The 17227-nt window shown below is 35.4% G+C and overlaps 1 protein-coding gene across 4 annotated transcripts in view; it reads right to left on the reverse strand.

The window, feature by feature from the left end:
* OXR1 (oxidation resistance 1) overlaps positions 1–17227 on the reverse strand; it is a 363437-nt gene that overhangs the window by 14067 nt on the left and 332143 nt on the right. Inside the window, exons 1-2 of one of the 4 annotated variants that reach the window (XM_049773871.1) lie at positions 11017–11179; positions 1341–1421 (exon numbers count right to left, since the gene is read on the reverse strand). The exons of 1 other annotated variant lie outside the window; for it this stretch is intronic. In XM_049773871.1, coding sequence (XP_049629828.1) covers positions 1341–1421; positions 11017–11082 — 147 coding nt within the window. In that variant the 5' untranslated portion in view covers positions 11083–11179. Of the gene's footprint in view, positions 1–1340; positions 1422–11016; positions 11180–17227 lie in introns of those variants that run through there. 2 more of the 4 variants (XM_049773868.1, XM_049773870.1) reach the window with 2 other exon arrangements.

The following is a 17227-nucleotide window of genomic DNA, read 5'->3' on the forward strand; positions in this document are numbered from 1 at the left end:
AGCAGGTATTTTCATTGTTACCTATCTGCTAGTTGCTTCACTAAAAGTAACATTTTTTTAAAATGCCCTCATTATAATTAATTACTAAATTTAAAAATATTTTTGGAACAAGATATTTAAAAGTCTACTTGTTCCTATATCTATTTTCCTCAACAGATAACTCTGAACATTAAAAAGGATACATTTTTGCTTGATGGAAATTATCCTGCTGATATTCTTTCCAAGATAAAAATGACGATTAATTCAAAATTCCTATGCAATCTATTTACTGGTACTATTTTATATTAATTTTAATATATAAGACAACAATGCTTTTAGAGAATAAAAGATATAACATAAAATTGGTATCAGAAGACCTTTAAATAAGATACTAAAATAGAATTGACTGGAGCAGATAACTAAAATGTAGGCGTGTTCGGCGACTGTGACTTAACAGCAATGAAATCTTGAGTTTGTTGCCTTTACAGATTTCTTACCAAAATAAAGCAGCATATATTTTTAAATACATGTTCTATAATTATATGAATTTTTGGTTGAAAAACTAATTCTTTCACATCATATTTTACCCTTATTTTGATGATGTGAAAGTTAAAAAAAATTCAAACACAGCATGAGAAGCATTGAAAAAAATTAGTAGCGCTAGCAAAGCCATGAAGCATAGCTTATTCAGAAAAGGAAAACATACAATAATACAGAAAACTAAAAAAAAAAATGAGTTCCATTGTATCACTTTTTGTCTCAAAGAAAAATAAAAGCACAAATATTAAATTACTTATCTAGTTCTGGTGCCTAGTCTATAGAAATCCAAATATGCCAAAAAGAAACACCTAAAAAAATGTACCTAAATAAGATATATAATATAGGCTTGATACAACTTTAAATATCCTTAAAAAGGAGAAAATATTTTAGCTTTGCCATTCACTGAAATTTAAAATTATCCTATAATGCCACACTTTTCACACTCCCCTTAGTAATCTCAGATCCAAAGACATCCTGCCAATGTTTAAATTAAATAAAATCTCTTGATCACTCAAAGAAACACAGTACTGAGAAAAGTTCCAAAGTGACAGAAAATTCCTCTCAATGTTTTTTCAAATGAAAAGATGATGGAAAAAGATAAACCTAGAACTGTTTGAGGCAATACCATACTCTTTTAAATCCAAAATGTAAAAATAAATAAAATAAAATAGAAGAAGAAAGAAGAAGAAGGAATTTTCTGATGGGTTATTTTAGTGCTAAAGTCAAAACAAATCCTTCACGAGGAGATTTGCCCTGACAACAGACACTAAAACCAGGGAGCAGTCAATCTCCAGAAGGAGTCAAGCTACTGAAGGGGGCACCTGGAGGCGTCTGCAGAGTGTGCGCAGTTCTTCAGTATTTAGAGCATCGATCCTGCGGTGATACTCAGCCACTGATACTACCTGAATGTGGAGACAGGAAGACAATAATTCCACTGACAGTTGAGAAAAATCGCCCGAGTAAAACAAAACAAAAACAGAGCTGGAGAAATTTCACTAGGGGAAGGAGAATGGTACCAGGGTTTCCTTCCCCACTCCTGGTGCTAGTCCAAGAAATTGATTAATCTTAGGTGTGAAACACATTGGACAGAGTTGTTAAACTCTTGCATCCAACTGATTTGATGATGGAAGATCTTCTTGACTGTTGCATAGAGACGGATTTTAATTTAGCAAACAGTAGTCTACACAGGGAATGCTATAATAAATACATCATGCTATGCTAACAGAAGCAACATTTAAAACCTAAACGTCTCATTGAAACACATTGGTTGGAGGCCAAGTGGGGGTAGGAAGAGTATTGGTAGAGACAAGTGAATACTGGTGAAGGGAGGAATATTCAAACACTGTGAGCCCCGAACCCCAACATTAATAACTTTGTGGTTTCATGGTGACTATATAACAAAACTTGACAAAAAAAATCTAAATGTTCTGCAGTTTATAAAAAAAAAGATAGCTTCATCTCTTCCCTCTGGTTTAGCTCAGATTATATATATAACATATATGTACATATATTTATATATATATATATATATCCTAATCTAGTAGCAATGCTGGATACATTTCTTCAAAGCAAAGATGATAAACATACCCACCCTACATGATCTGTATCAGAGAAAAAAAAGTAGGAGAGGGGTAATAAAAAGCATAAGGTATATTTAAAAATCAAGGCAATTAGAAAAAATAAACTCCAGAAAGAAGAAGCATACATTTCCAAAGGTGTATATAATTGATGGCATTTTTTTTTCCAAGCAAGTCTAGGCTTTTTAATGACCATTTTTCAGTGGTTAGACTCTGCTTACATTACTTCTGTATGGCTGGAGTTCTTGTAGTTATTAGCCACAGAAATAACAAGTTTCCTATTAAAATATTTAATATTCTAAGAGAGATTTTGTATTTTCAGCAACAGCCAGACCAGGCTGTTAAATATAGTGCTAAATTTGAAAACCGCAATGACAAATAACATCATCACCAAATAACAACAACAGAAACAACATGCCCACAGAGACAGACACTAATTCTCGACTGACAAAGCTAAAGCTTGAGTGAGCTCTGGTGGTGCCATAAATATGTGCTAAGTTTCTTGAGCTGATACAAATCCTCTTGCATTCAATCGGCTCGGCTCTGTATATAGGGTCTGGTTACAAAATTCAGTGCAGGCAACTGGAATGAATTAGTCACCAGTAACATAAATGTCAGGATAACTAGATAAGAAGCTACATAAACCTGCTGAAAGCTGTGAAAGATGGGAGAATTTAGGAAGATCATTCTGGCCATTATTATTAGACTGAATTTTACAAAATAACTATGCAGGAAATTACATTTGAAGTAGTTATGAGCTCTAACACCAAGAGATCCAATGGACCTGAACTTCCTCCCATCTTGATCTATCTTATTTTTCAAAATGGTGAAGTAATAAGAGTGACATACCAATATGGCTTTATTGCGACTATTGAGAAAATTTGATACATGCAAAGGATTGTAGTGAGTGCCTTGTAGATAGTAAAATTTAAAGTCAAATCTGATTTTATTTGGTGGTTCTGATGAAGCAGAGGGAGAGGATAAGAGAGAAAGTAATATGCTCTCTCTTAAGCTCAGGCTTTTCTAAAAGCAGAGAACCCTAGTACACATCCCAGCTTTACAGTTGTAAAGTTCACATCTCAAGAGGGGAGATGCGGGGCTGGAGAGATAGCACAGCGCTAAGGCGTTTGCTTCGATGCAGAAGGACGGTGGTTCAAATCCCAGCATCCCATATGGTCCCCCGAGCCTGCTAGCAGCGATTTCAGAGCATACAGCCAGGAATAACACCTGAGCGCTGCTGGGTGTGACTCAAATACCCCCCCTCAAAAAAGAGGGGAGATGCTGGTGGCAGGTGCTCGGGCACCATGTACCCAGACACAACTGCATGCTAAACTCCTGTTATTAATGCTAGAGTTTCACTTGATCAATTTTTAACACTCTAAAGAATAAAGGAATAAATCAAGAGTCTTATTTATTTTGTCTTACATTCAAATATTTCAGTTGGGGGAGGATTGTAAGTCTTTTTCATACCTTATTTTTTGTTTGATTTTGTACCACACCTGGTGGTGCTTAGGGGTTAACTCCTGGCAGGGTTGGGGACCATCCGTGGTATCAGGATGGAACTTGGGTCAGCTGCATGTAAGGAAAGTGCCTTACCTGCTGTACTAGCTCCCTGACCCCTACCTTGAGTATTTTTAATTACATAAAAAAATAATAAAAAGCTTTCAACAAAGACCATAATTTTCAATAAAAAGAAAGCATTCATGCTAAAAATAAAATGACCTTACTTTATGACCAGTAAAAGAAATCTCTAAAGAAAATTTTGAACTATCAAGTTACATGAGATAGAATCTTCTGCATTTTATATATATATGTGTATATATATATACATTAGTTATATATATTAGTTATATTAGTTAGCACTGATCAAACACTTCTTTTTATAATTGTTTTGTTTTTTGCGGGGGCAGACCAATCAGTGCTAAGGATCACTCTTGGCTATGCTTGGGAGGTTAAACACATGCAAGGCTAACTGCTTTACTTTCTTGCTCTGGGCCCCAATTAACATCTTAAATCTCCTTTACCATAGGAATACACTTCCTAAATGAAAGCAAAATTGAATTATGTGTACAAATGAGCTCAGTCATTATCTGACTTTTATCAGTGCACTAAGAGTAGTAGGTACTTCAGAAAGAGAACCACAAATAATATTAGCTTATAATATCTGGTAATGTTAGAGTAACTTTAATATCATAAATAGACTTTATCTTGGTCATATTTTTAAAAGATAATTTAAATTAATAAAAATAATTTAAATGCAAATTAATAGTACCATCTCTTAAAATAAATATATGAGTACAGAGAATGATAGGTCAATAAAGTGCTATAGATTTCAACTAATATATGATAAAACTGGAATTAGTCATCAATTATTTTCTGTAATTGTATGAAATCATAGCTCATGCACAAAATGTATTACTTAAGCCAAAAAACTAGACCTAATTTAAATTGTTCTATGTTGTACTCTGACTTATCAAAGGTCTTGTGGTACAGGAAACCTAGATTCTCTAATTATAAGTATATTCAATATCTGATTAAAAAGAAATTTCTTAAGCAGTAAAATAATTTGGGTACACTGAGAAATCCTATCTACAAAAATTTAAATATTCTGACCTAATTTCAAGAGCGAGTCTTTCTACAATAAAGAACCTCACACAGAAAAGTATTTTTCTAAGTATTTGTTTTCACAGAATTATGACTGTAATGGTGGAGTTAAATCTACCTACTTCCAAAGCTATGATGGCAACTACCAGAACTGAATAAAAGCAGAACATAGGAAAAAGTGAAAGTTACTTTCACATCCATTAATTAAGTTATGTTCTCCCAGATTAAAGATCAAAGTTTGATTTAATAATCATTCTTGGACATTCCAGTTTCCCCTTAAAATAACCCTACAAAGAAGAACAAAAGTTCTCTACCTTCAACTACCTTACAGAGTAACAAAGGTCTTAAAAATCTTGTGGATGTGCTTTTTAAATTTGTTTTGCTGAGGGAGGATCAAAGGCAAGTCTCATAAATGTAAGGCAAATAATTCATTACTGATCTACATGGACCATGTTTGTTCCTAATTTAAAATAAGGAAAATGAGACAGAATAAAACAGTATGTTACCAATGCCATATATATTTACTTATGTGACTGTATCGACATTTTAAAAAAACATTTTAGGTCTGAGTTGATGTAGTTTAAAACAGGGGTATACAACACCATCCTTGATGTCACATTACTTTATATGACAAAATATTACAAATAAAGCCTGGATTAGGTTACATTGATTTGTTTTGCTTCAAATTGAAATTTTTTTTCAATATTCTGACATAACGTATTAGAACAATAAGGAGTCATAAATTAACAATTATCTAGAATAAATTCAAAACCACTGAATTATAATGTGCGTACTACAATGACTCTCTGAAACTATAAATAAGAAGTGAATGTCATAAAAGGGGAATAACAGGGATTTATTCAAAGAATATGAGGGGAAATTACTCATTATATAATTTTGAAACAGATAAATCCACTATATGTTATAGCTGGAGACTTCAAACCTCATTAGTAATTCACTTTTAAAGCAGGCAGAAAATTGGTAAGGACACAGTTGAATGAACAGTAATCTCAACTAATTGGTTATGATCACTATGTACAGAAAATGTAATTCGACAACAGAAGATAGTCTTCTTAAAATCACATTGAGTGGGCCGGAGAGATAGCATGGAGGTAAGGCGTTTGCCTCTCATGCAGAAGGTCATCGATTCGAATCCCGGCGTCCCATATGGTCCCCCGTGCTTGCCAGGAGCGACTTCTGAGCGTGGAGCCAGGAGTAACCCCTGAGCACTGCCGGGTGAGACCCAAAAACCAAAAAAAAAAAAAAAAAAAAATCACATTGAGTATTTACTAAAATAGAACACATTCTGAGTCATAAAACACACCTCAAGGAAAACAAAGGCTATATATGCTCAAAGATTACAGTGAAATTAAACTAAGAAGAAAAAACAGAAATAGCAAGGAAAATCCCAGCTCTTTAAACAATAAATTCCCCCAAAATGTAAATTTCTTTTGCAAAGAAAAGCACAATAATAAGCAAAAAGAAATTTATAAATTGCTAAACCCTAGACTACAATAAAGATACAAGTAAATTTTATGAGAAGTGAAGAAGGGGGGGGGGGGCTGGAGCAGTGGTGCAAGCAGTAGGGCATTTGCCTTGCACACACTAACCTAGTATGGACCGCAGTTTGATCCCCCAGCATCCCATATGGTCCCTCAAGCCAGGAGAAATTTCTGAGTGCATAGCTAGGAGTAACCCCTGAGCATCACTGGGTGTGGCCAAAAAACAAAAACAAACAAAAAAAGAAATGAAGAAGGGGCATCATCATTGATTCCATAGAACTTAGAAAGACAATAAAGGAATATTATGAAGATCTTTATATCTATAAATTTGAGAGCCTAGAAAAAAATGAACTATGTTCTTAAAGACACAAGCCACCCAATTTACACAAGAAGTAAATGTCTCATAAATATATATGCAAAAGACAATAAAATATAAGCATGCTTGATCCTGCAATGTATAATTAAAAAAAATCGACACAATGACCAGTGGGATAAAGCATCCATGCAAGTTATTTTAACTCCTGAAAACTAATGGTTATACTGCATCATGTATCAACAGATACAGAAAGCACTATATTTAGTAACAATAATTCATGTTAAAAAAACACTCTACATTTGCAGTAGGATTCTTGGGGGTAAAGGAGTGAGATGTGGGAGACATGCTGGGAACGAGTGGAGGGAGGATAACATTGGTGGTGGGAATGCCCTTCATTTATTGTCACTATGTATCGTAAATAATTCTATGTAAATGAACTTCAGTCACAATAAAAAAATTGTCTATCAAAAAAAAAACCACTCTACACACTGGGAAAATGATAAATAACAATAAAAAGTGAAATACGGGTTTTTGTTTGTTTTGGGTGCTCAGGGGTTATTCCTGGTTCTGTACTCAGAAATTACTCCTGGCAGGCTCAAGGGACCATATGGGATGCTGGGAGTCTAACCTGGGTCAACCACATGCAAGGTAAATGCCCTACCTGCTATGATATAACTCTTCTCCTGAAATAATTTCTACTGAGGCAACAGGATAAAGATGTTCCTTTTCACCACCAAAGTTCCCCATTCCATATTGTTCCCTATCAACTGACAGAGAGAAGGGATGACGAAGGGACTAACTGCAATTTAAGAACCGTCCAAGAAGCATCTAATATGAAAAGAAGCTTATTAACTATGTCATAAAAAACCCAAGTTATTCCCCTTCAATAGGTGAATGAATTACAAACTGTAGAACACCCAGACAATGCAGCACTACAATTCAGCAGTATAGAGAAATGAGTAATTAAGCTACAAAGACAAAGAGGAACCTTAAATGCATATATGAAGTGAAAAAAAAAAAAGCTAATGGGAAACAGATACCAACATGATTCCAACTACAGAATACTTTGAAAAAGGCAAGGCTGGGGCCGGGTAGGTGGCGCTGGAGGTAAGGTGTCTGCCTTGCAAGCGCTAGCCAAGGAAGGACCGCAGTTCGATCCCCCGGCGTCCCATATGGTCCCCCCAAGCCAAGGGCGATTTCTGAGCACATAGCCAGGAGTAACCCCTGAGCGTCAAACGGGTGTGCCCTAAAAACCAAAAAAAAAAAAAAAAAAAAAAAAGAAAAAGGCAAGGCTACAAGAAGTAGTTCAAAGTTCTGTGGTCATTGGATATTTCAGTAGAAGAGATGATTAGGAACCTTTAGGGTACTGAAACCACTATAATCCTATAGTAGGAAATAATCATTGCATAAAATATACAAAGAGTCAGCAATGGTACAATAAAGATTTTGGGTGAGAATGATCAATATCCACTATATTTATGAATCAAAATGTAAAAATATAGGGGCCAGAGCGATAGCACAGTGGTAGGGCATTTACTTTGCACAAAGCTGACCCAGGACGGACCTGGGTTCAATCCCCAGGGTACCATATGGTCCCCCAAGCTAGGAGCAATTTCTGAGTGCATAACCAGGAGTAACCCCTGAGCATCACTAGGTGTGGCCCCCAAAAAACAAAAATTTAAAAATATAGAACACTATTAAAGGATATGAGTAATTAAGTCACTGTACTTGGGTCAAAAGGCTTCTGGAAACTCTGTACATTATTAAAATTTTTGGTAAGCCTTAAACTTTTTAAAACAGAAAGAATGGTGCTGCATATTCTAGAATTACATATAAATACACACCAATAACTAAGACACATATTCTAAATCAATAATATCTGAACTCAAATCACAACTCGAACCCTTACTGGCTGTAATATGACCAATATATGTTAATTATTTGTAGAATGGAGCCAACAGTAGCAATATTCCACAGAATCACATGAAGCATCTCTAATGAATCAGGTATGTGGCTCAATACCTATTGTGTGTGAAACTCTGGGTTCAACCCCCAAGTTTACAGTAAAATAAAGTAAAATATATTAGGCAGGTATAATAATTGTGTTGTTAGACAAATACATTATTAATCAAATCATTAAAATGTTACCAAGTGCTGAAAGACTTTTGGGGCAAGGTGGGGTGGGATTTCAGCGAATTTCCTGCAGTGTTCAAAGCTTACTACTGGCTCGCTGCTCAGGCATCATTTCTGACAATGCTCAAGGAACCCTATGTGCACCAGGAATTGAACCTGGGTCAGTCTCATCAAAGGAAAGTCTTACTTAATGTACATACAGAGCTATAAGATCAACTATGATATCATATAGCTGAATATTTAGAAAATTGTTCAAATGGGAAGTGGCTCAAAGGTCTAATTTTCTTGATTTAAATAGTAAGCCTGCACTAATTCCAAGACCACTGTGGATGGTCCTCTAAAGCTAATTGCTGTCAAAAAGTAGCCTAACTTATTCATAAATATACCATCATAGTAAGATCAGATAATATAAGGTAGTGAATCACACTTAACTATAGATATTTTATCAATTGGGTAGGGATAAAAAGATATAGAACATAAAAATAAGAATGTTCATGATCCAAAATATTTGCTATTCCTAAGTGTGAATATCTTTTTTTGTTTGTTTGGGGGGTCACGCCCGGCAGCGCTCAGGGGTTACTCCTGACTCTGTGCTCAGAAATCGCTCCTGGCAGGCACAGGGGACCATATGGGATGCCGGGATTCAAACCACCATCCTTTTCCATGCAAGGCAAATGCCTTACCTCCATGTTATCTCTCTGGCCCCCTAAGCGAATATCTTTTTAAGTTTGGAAACAGAGGGGTCCCTTTTAAAGTAAAATCCTAGAGAATCTAATCTCAAATCTCAATCTATCAAACAAGTGAAAAAATATACTACTTTTTTTAAATTTTTACTTTCTTACCTTTCTCCTTCCCTACAACTCCTAGGACATTGGTGATACAAATAAGAACAGCAAGAGAACTGGGATCTAAGTTCTTCTACACTTTAAGGCATGTCATTCTGTGCAATAATATTTAAAAAGCATTTCAAAGGCATCCCTAGTGCATGAAGAACACTCCAGGGTCGAGCTATCTGTACTTCATGATAGCAAGGTTCTGGTTATTACTCTATATTTGTTTCCTCATCTTTTACATGGAAGGTAACTTTAATGACCTTGCAATGCTGTGACTGGTATGAGAATTAAGAAAATTATATGAAAAGGCAGGCCCCAAAACCAGTGTGAAGAATGCTTTCTTCTATGAAAAAAACCTCATGTAAACTTCCTAGAAAGCTGAACAAGTATGACGAGTGTTCACGAGTATAGGATGAACACTGTAATGGCCTACAAATTTAAATTCAAAATAGCCACAACTTTCCTGTATTTGTAATAAAAAAAACTATGAGAGGTAGTGACTAAACAATATTCAAGTTGCCAAAAACAAGCAGGACAAAATCCAGGCTGGTTTGGGTATTTTAAAAGCTGTGTTAAATGGTTATTCCAATAAATCTGGTCTTAATTTTGACTTTTTTTTTTTATCACTTCAGGTAACTAAATCCATCTGTGCTGCTGCATCACCTAAACAAATTATAAACACATAAAAAATTATTCAAGTTAAAAAACAAAGAACTTTTGAATCCAACTGAAATGATATAAGCTGAAACCATTTTGTATTTTTATATGCTTTAAGGGATACTTTTCAAAGTTGCCCCTGATTTTAAATGTGCGTGTATCTATATATGCATATATATAATATATATAGGTTTACTTAAGCCATGTATAATTGTAGTAAAAATAAAATCAACATTCATAAAGCAAGATATAATACCAAATCACCACTAAAAGAATATCTGGCAACATATGTTCTCACCAGCAGTGGACACATATTTAAACTGAATATTGTCTAGTATTCTTAAAATAGAAATAAAGTTGATTTAGTTTTTATTTTACTTAAGCATAAGGTTTTCTTTATTAAAAGGTAAAGTTTTATATCAAAGTATCACTGTTTAACAAATTTGTGGATAGATTATGAAGTTATCACTTGAAATGGCAAGATAATTCCTTTACGTATACAATATTATCTAAATTATCTAACATGGAAAAAAGTTAAATTTACTCACATCTATTCAACTTATTTTTAAGTAAAAACAAAATTCAAATTATTTTCTGACAATGCTCAAACTTAAAAGAATAGTCAGACAGGTTTTCCAACTTACTTTTGATATAGAATAGGATAGGTAAACCAAAAAAATTATAAAAAAACATTATAGTTCCAAACCCCTCATTTGAAAGATATACAAGACTAGCAGAAATAGTTCCTTTCACCATACAGTTTAGTATTTTAGAAATATTGCCTATGCTAAACTTTCTAAAACTGTATATAATATTGTATATTGCCATAAAAAAACTAGAAAATACAGAATCTGAAATCATTTGCTAAGATTTACCAGAGTATATTTTTGATTAATTGGCTGGTGTCTTCTCCCTTTTTTCCCATGCCACAGACGAGACATTTCTTTTCCAGGACAAATTTAAGTTATATCAGATCTCATAAGAACTATTTGAAAAATCATTCTTCCTCTTGTCAAAGATAAATTTCCAGCTCAAGAACCTTACTTCAGTCACAAAATAGTTTGCTAGAAACAAATATTTGATTGACAGAACAGAGAGCTAATCACTAAGCAGGACCCAATGCAAAAACAGTCATGAGTGGAGACTGTAGAGGTGGGGGAGTGAAAGGAGGGCTTCCCATGTTTAAGTTTGGTTGCACTGTACCCAAACGTGCAAAGAAAAAGGGCTCAAAAGTTTAAAGGCACAGAGCATGTATTTTCAAACACCAGAATATTAAAAAGATACACGAAGAATAACAAAGTCAGAAAAAAAGTATAGTTTTCAGACTACATCCCCAAAATACAAGAACTATTTCAGTGAACAATGTCTTCTCATAGCCATATAAATCTGTTCTTTATTTGCATCTAAAAATCTTACAAAATGTCATCTTTCCTGTGAGCACCTATTCAGCACTAAGACCATCGACTCTCACATTTTTCATAGCAAGACTATAAAAAAATGAAACTAATCTCCTATCACTAAATACTATACAAATGCTCAAAATAAAATGAAAATCTCTTGGCCTGCAAGAGTCATTTTAGATTGCAGTTTCAAACACCTAATTTCTAAAAATGGCATGTATAGTTATACTGTCTTTACACGTCACTAAAAATAGCATGCTGAAATTAATATAAAAATGTGAACTATAAAAGAATACTATGTCTCTAAACTATAATTATCTAGAATGCAGCAGCTAAAATGCCAACTCTAAAAGAATACACCTGAAATAATTCTTTCATTGAAACTAAACATGCCCTTTCTCTTTTACTTTGCTGTACAATGGACCCTTCAAACACATACTACATTAACATGTACAATGCAACAACACCCACCCACACCCCACATTTCTTTTCTCCACATTTCAGTATATACACACAGGACATAGCCCAATCAAGCACAGCTTGCCCTCTAAAACACCTCTCTACCCATCATGTCCTCACCCAATACCAGAGCATTTACCCTGATACTTCTCTCCCTCAGTCCATCCAAAACGCATGACTCATCTCCACATTGCCCTTCCCATTCCCAGGGTTTCATTAGAAAACCTGCTTGTGGTCAAAGATGTTCTGTACCCCTTTTCTCTACTATGTAAGCCCTGCACTGACCACAAGTATCACACACCTGAAAACTTTGCTAAAAGGAGAGAGACGCAATGTGAAATTAACTGTACACAGGAAAAGAAGCAGAGTTTCACCCATGATAAAATAATTTTACATTATTCAAAAAGTCGTTGTTGTTGTTGTTGTTGTTTTCCAGTTGCTGTTAGCAATTGAGAATAACTAGATGTTCTAATTAGGTTTAGAAATACTGTCTGAGTAGCTACAACATTAGTAGAAAAGCACGCTGAAGCGTATGAAATTACATGGCGAGGCAAAAAAAAGTTAAAACTGCTTCTGTTTTCGCTTATTCTAAAAGGAATGAAAGTGAACTTCCAGGAAATGGGATAACAAAGCAATCTTAACTAAACATGCATCTCTCTTGAGGTCTTTGTCATTACAAAGAGAGAGATAAATGACACAGGAAGTGTCCCTGACGATCAGAAACATAATGCTTTCAGAATCACTATTTCAACAGAAGAAAATAAAGCCGCATACCAGGCTATATAAATCACTGATCTGTGCTTGAATGAATCCACAAAGTACATTTAAACTCTGGTACAGTGTAAGGTCATAAGAACTTGAATATCCTTTTTTAACTAATGTCCAAATTGACTCATTTATATCTAAGAGTTAAGAATACATTATATATACATATCTGAAACATTCTTAGTTTAAATATGAGATTATAATCGATTAGGAAATTATTATAATCACTGATATTATAGATCTTATAATCACTCATGGCACAACGTAAGATAGGGATGCAGAGAAAAATATCGTGAGGATGGAGAGAAGTTTCCTATGCATGTGTTTCCCAACTATTTAAACTTTTGATGAATATATTTCTGACTGCATATAGATAAGAAAATATCTGAAGCAGGGAACAGAGGTGATAGCACAGCGGTAGGGCATTTGCCTTGCACTTGGTCCACCCTGGACAGACTAGGTTCAATTCCAATTCCTGGCATCCCATATGGTCCCCCGAGCCTACTAGTAGTCATTTCTGAGCTCAGAGCCAGGAGTAACCCCTGAGTGCCACAGGGTGTGGCCCCAAAATTACAACAGTAACAATTGTGACCCTTCCCCCAACTTCCTGCCTATCTCATCAGGAAAGGGAGACCCTCCCATACATGGGAGGTGTCTGTGGTTGGTAATTTTAGGGGTTGCCTGGGGGTAGGGAGAGGGCAGCAGAAACATTGCAGGAAGAATCAGCAGAAAGAGAGATCAGAGACAGCATGGATGCAGAGGAGCAAGAAAGAGGCTATTTAGCTTAGAAGTCATGTGAGATATGCACATGGTGGTTAGGGCCTTGTAAATAAAACCTTAAGTCTCCTGAAACTTCGACTGACTGCCTGTGGGTCATTTTTTAGGGGTCATCCTGGTACTGACAGACCCGCTAGGCCAGAGAGGCTGCAGGCGCCAGGCTGGGCTGAGAAAGGCTTCACCATCCATCTACTCTACCACCTTTAGAGCTTTATAATTAATAACTAATATAACAACAAAATAAATATCTGAAGCAGACAAAGCATGTGCAGAGATTCAGTTCCACAATTTAGCACTTGCCTTGCATATGTGATGCCTTGGGTTTGATCCTCAGCAGCACAATAATAAAAAATAAAAGAAAGTTGCCACATTGGGGGCCCCAGAGATGGTGCAAAGGGCTAAAGCACATGCTCCGCAAAGTGAAGCCCTGGATCAATCCCAGAACTGCACAGGCAGTTCCAAGGCAGGTCTAGCCAGCTGAGCACCACCAGCTGTGACCCCAGAAACAAAACAAAACAAGAATGGAACAGACAGTTTTGATCAAGAGCTATTTCCACTCAACAGTGGAAGAAAACATCCTTTTTAAGCCTTCTACTTGGAAGTTGGTACAGAGGGTAGGTAGGGCATTTGCCTTGCAAGTGGAAAATGCAGATTTGATTCCAGCATCCCAAAAGGCCTTCCAAGCACTGCCTAGACCTAGAGTGATGTTTGAGCACAGAGCAAAGAATAATCTTTAAGCACTGCCGAGTGTGAGGTCCCCTCCAAATAAATAAAAATAAATAAGGCCTTTATTTTTCTTTCCTAGGTAGAAAAAGACCCTAAGTAACTTTTCGTATTCTATGTAGTACTCTTTCTATGTAGTTCTCTTTATTGGGAGGTGGGTTGGGTCACACCCAGCTGTGTCAGGGTTCACTTCTGGCAGGCTTGGGGAACCATTTGGGGTGTTGGAGATCAAAATCAGGTGGCAAAGGACCAGGCAAAGGCCCTACACCTCTATCACTCCACTGATTCTATGCAGTACTCATATTATATATATCTAAGTAAGTAACTATGTCAAAAATAATCTTAACATGTTAAATCATATTAGATTATAATACATGTTTTGAAAGCCATGCATGCACATCAAGAGTCAGTGTTAAAGTGTAAAAAGTAAACTTTGGATAAAGAGAAACAGACAACTTGCTCTTATTAAGCACTTTGTAAATAAGATACTAGACCAGTTATGTAGAATATAGATAGATAGATAGATAGATAGATAGATAGATAGATAGATAGATAGATAGATAGATAGATAGATAGATAGATGGAGAGACAGATGGATGGATGGATAGATAGATAGATAGATAGATAGATAGATAGATGATAGATAGTGTTAATCATATGCAATTATCAGTTTCTTAGTGGCCACCTTAAAAAGCAAGAAGAAATTACCCAGGCTGGAGAGGTACCTTAAGTAGGCTGAGCATTCCTTTTACATGTGATGCAGGAGGCTTAGTTTTAATATCTAGCACTTCCCAGTTCCCCAACCACCAATGGGAATAATTCTGAGGACAGATCTGGGTGTGACCAGAAAAAACTGACTCCAAACAAAATAATCCAAGTTTAATAATTTTAAGATATTTTAACCTAGTATATAAAATATTATTTCAATATAATCAATACACCTTGGTTTAAACATGCATTCTTTTTCTTTTATTTCTGAGGAATTTTTACTTTTATTGTATATTTTATATTTACAGAGCATTCCAATTTTGACTAGCCATTTTTCAAGCATTCTGTAGTTCTATATGGCTAGTGGCCATAGGAACTCTAGCAATATTCATTCCACATCAAAATTTGGACACTATGTTTTTTCATTTCATAGAAACTAATATATCTTTATACTTAATTCACTCGGATCAAATTTATCTTTCATGAAATATATGCCTCCAAGCCATTTCAAGAAATGTTAAGTTATTCAAGAAGTGAATCAAAATTAAATGGCACTTAATTTTAATTGCGTTGGTTGCAGAGGCTACCATATTTGACAGTGTCGTACTGTTTCTGCATAATGAGGCAAAGTTTCTAAATTTAAATCGTTTTTTTTTCTTTTCTAGCTTCTTTAACTTGAATCAATCTTGGATGAAAACATAAAAGGGAAAATCATTTGGAAAAATATAAACTTTAGGGCTGGAGCGACAGTACAGCAAGTGCTTTTACCAGTACAGGTGCGCTTACCTTGCATATGGCTGACCTGGATTTGATTTCCAACATCCCATACTGTCACCCTGAGTCCCACCAGGTGTGATTCCTGAGAGCACAGGTAAGAGTAAGCCCTGAACATGGCTAGGTGTGGCTGGCCCACCAAATAAAAAGTATCTCACAGGATCGGAGACAGCTTTTTTGACTCAAAGTAATCGATTGTCAAGTTATCAATAATTATAATCTATTTGTTGCTCCACAGGCTAGTCAAGAGTAGTATACTAAATAAAGAGAAAATTTTCAATTCTCTTACTTTACTGAAAATATTGTCACTGAATACTATACTGGTAGGGCTAAAGCCCTAATACAGCAGGTAGGGTGCTTGCCTTGCCTTGTACAGTTTGACCCCTGGTATTCCATATAATCCTGTGATCCTTACAAGGAGTGATCCCTGAGCACAGAGCTAGGAGTAAGACTTGTGCATTACCAGCTATAGCCAAAATCCAAAACAAAACAAAACAAAAAAAAAACCAAAAACAAAACAAATAAAACCCTATCTTACTAGTTAAGTGGATTTTTAAAAAACCTCTCTTACCCCTTCATATTTCCTTCAGCTGTTGCTACTTTAATACTAGTACACATTTTGATGAACTGAGCTATCTTAAGTCTCACAAAACTCATTCTAAGTGGGAGGCTTATTTTACATGTGTAAACACTGTATAAGCATCATGCAAAATAAAGGCCTAATACCAATACTCTACAGTTCTCCTGCCCTACTGATTGATTATCTAGAGCAGGGGTCCTCAAACTTTTTAAACAGGGGGCCAGTTCACTGTTCCTCAGACCTTTGGAGGGTCTGACTACAGTAAAAACAAAACTTATGAACGAATTCTTATGCACACTGCATATATCTTATTTTGCAATGATGAAACAAAACAGATACAAATACAATATGTGGCCTGCGGGCCACAGTTTGAGGACCACTGACCTAGAGCCTAGAATCTCCAGAACAATTTACTAGACTGATGGGGTTTTGGCCTTTTAAGCAACATGTTAATATTCCTTTATATCTGACTTGGCTTTTTAAGAATTAAACATTGTATCTATAATGGCCATCTATATTGTTATGTAAAGTAGATTTAGACAGTTTTGTTTTTTTTTTTTTTTTTTTTTTTTTTTTTTGGATTTTGAGCCACACCTGATGGTGCTCAGAGTTGATTCCTGGCTCTTTACTCCTGGCAGGCTTGGGATGCAAGGGATCGAACCTGGGTCAGCTGCATGCAAAAGCAAATGTCCTACCCACTGCGCTATCACCCCAGCCCTCCAGATTTAGATTCTTATTCATGTATTTTTTTTCTTAAACACTTCTTATGAAAATTTGACTAATTCAAAATTAATGTATCCTTTTTCCTTTGGTGACAGTTTTAGGTATTGACCAATTTGATGATATTGTGAAAGAAAGCTGCCATCAAGAGTAGCTCTATAGGTTTAACTATTAAAAGAA

This window comes from Suncus etruscus, chromosome 5 (genome assembly GCF_024139225.1).
Source record: "Suncus etruscus isolate mSunEtr1 chromosome 5, mSunEtr1.pri.cur, whole genome shotgun sequence".
Classification (NCBI taxonomy): Eukaryota; Metazoa; Chordata; class Mammalia; order Eulipotyphla; family Soricidae; genus Suncus; species Suncus etruscus.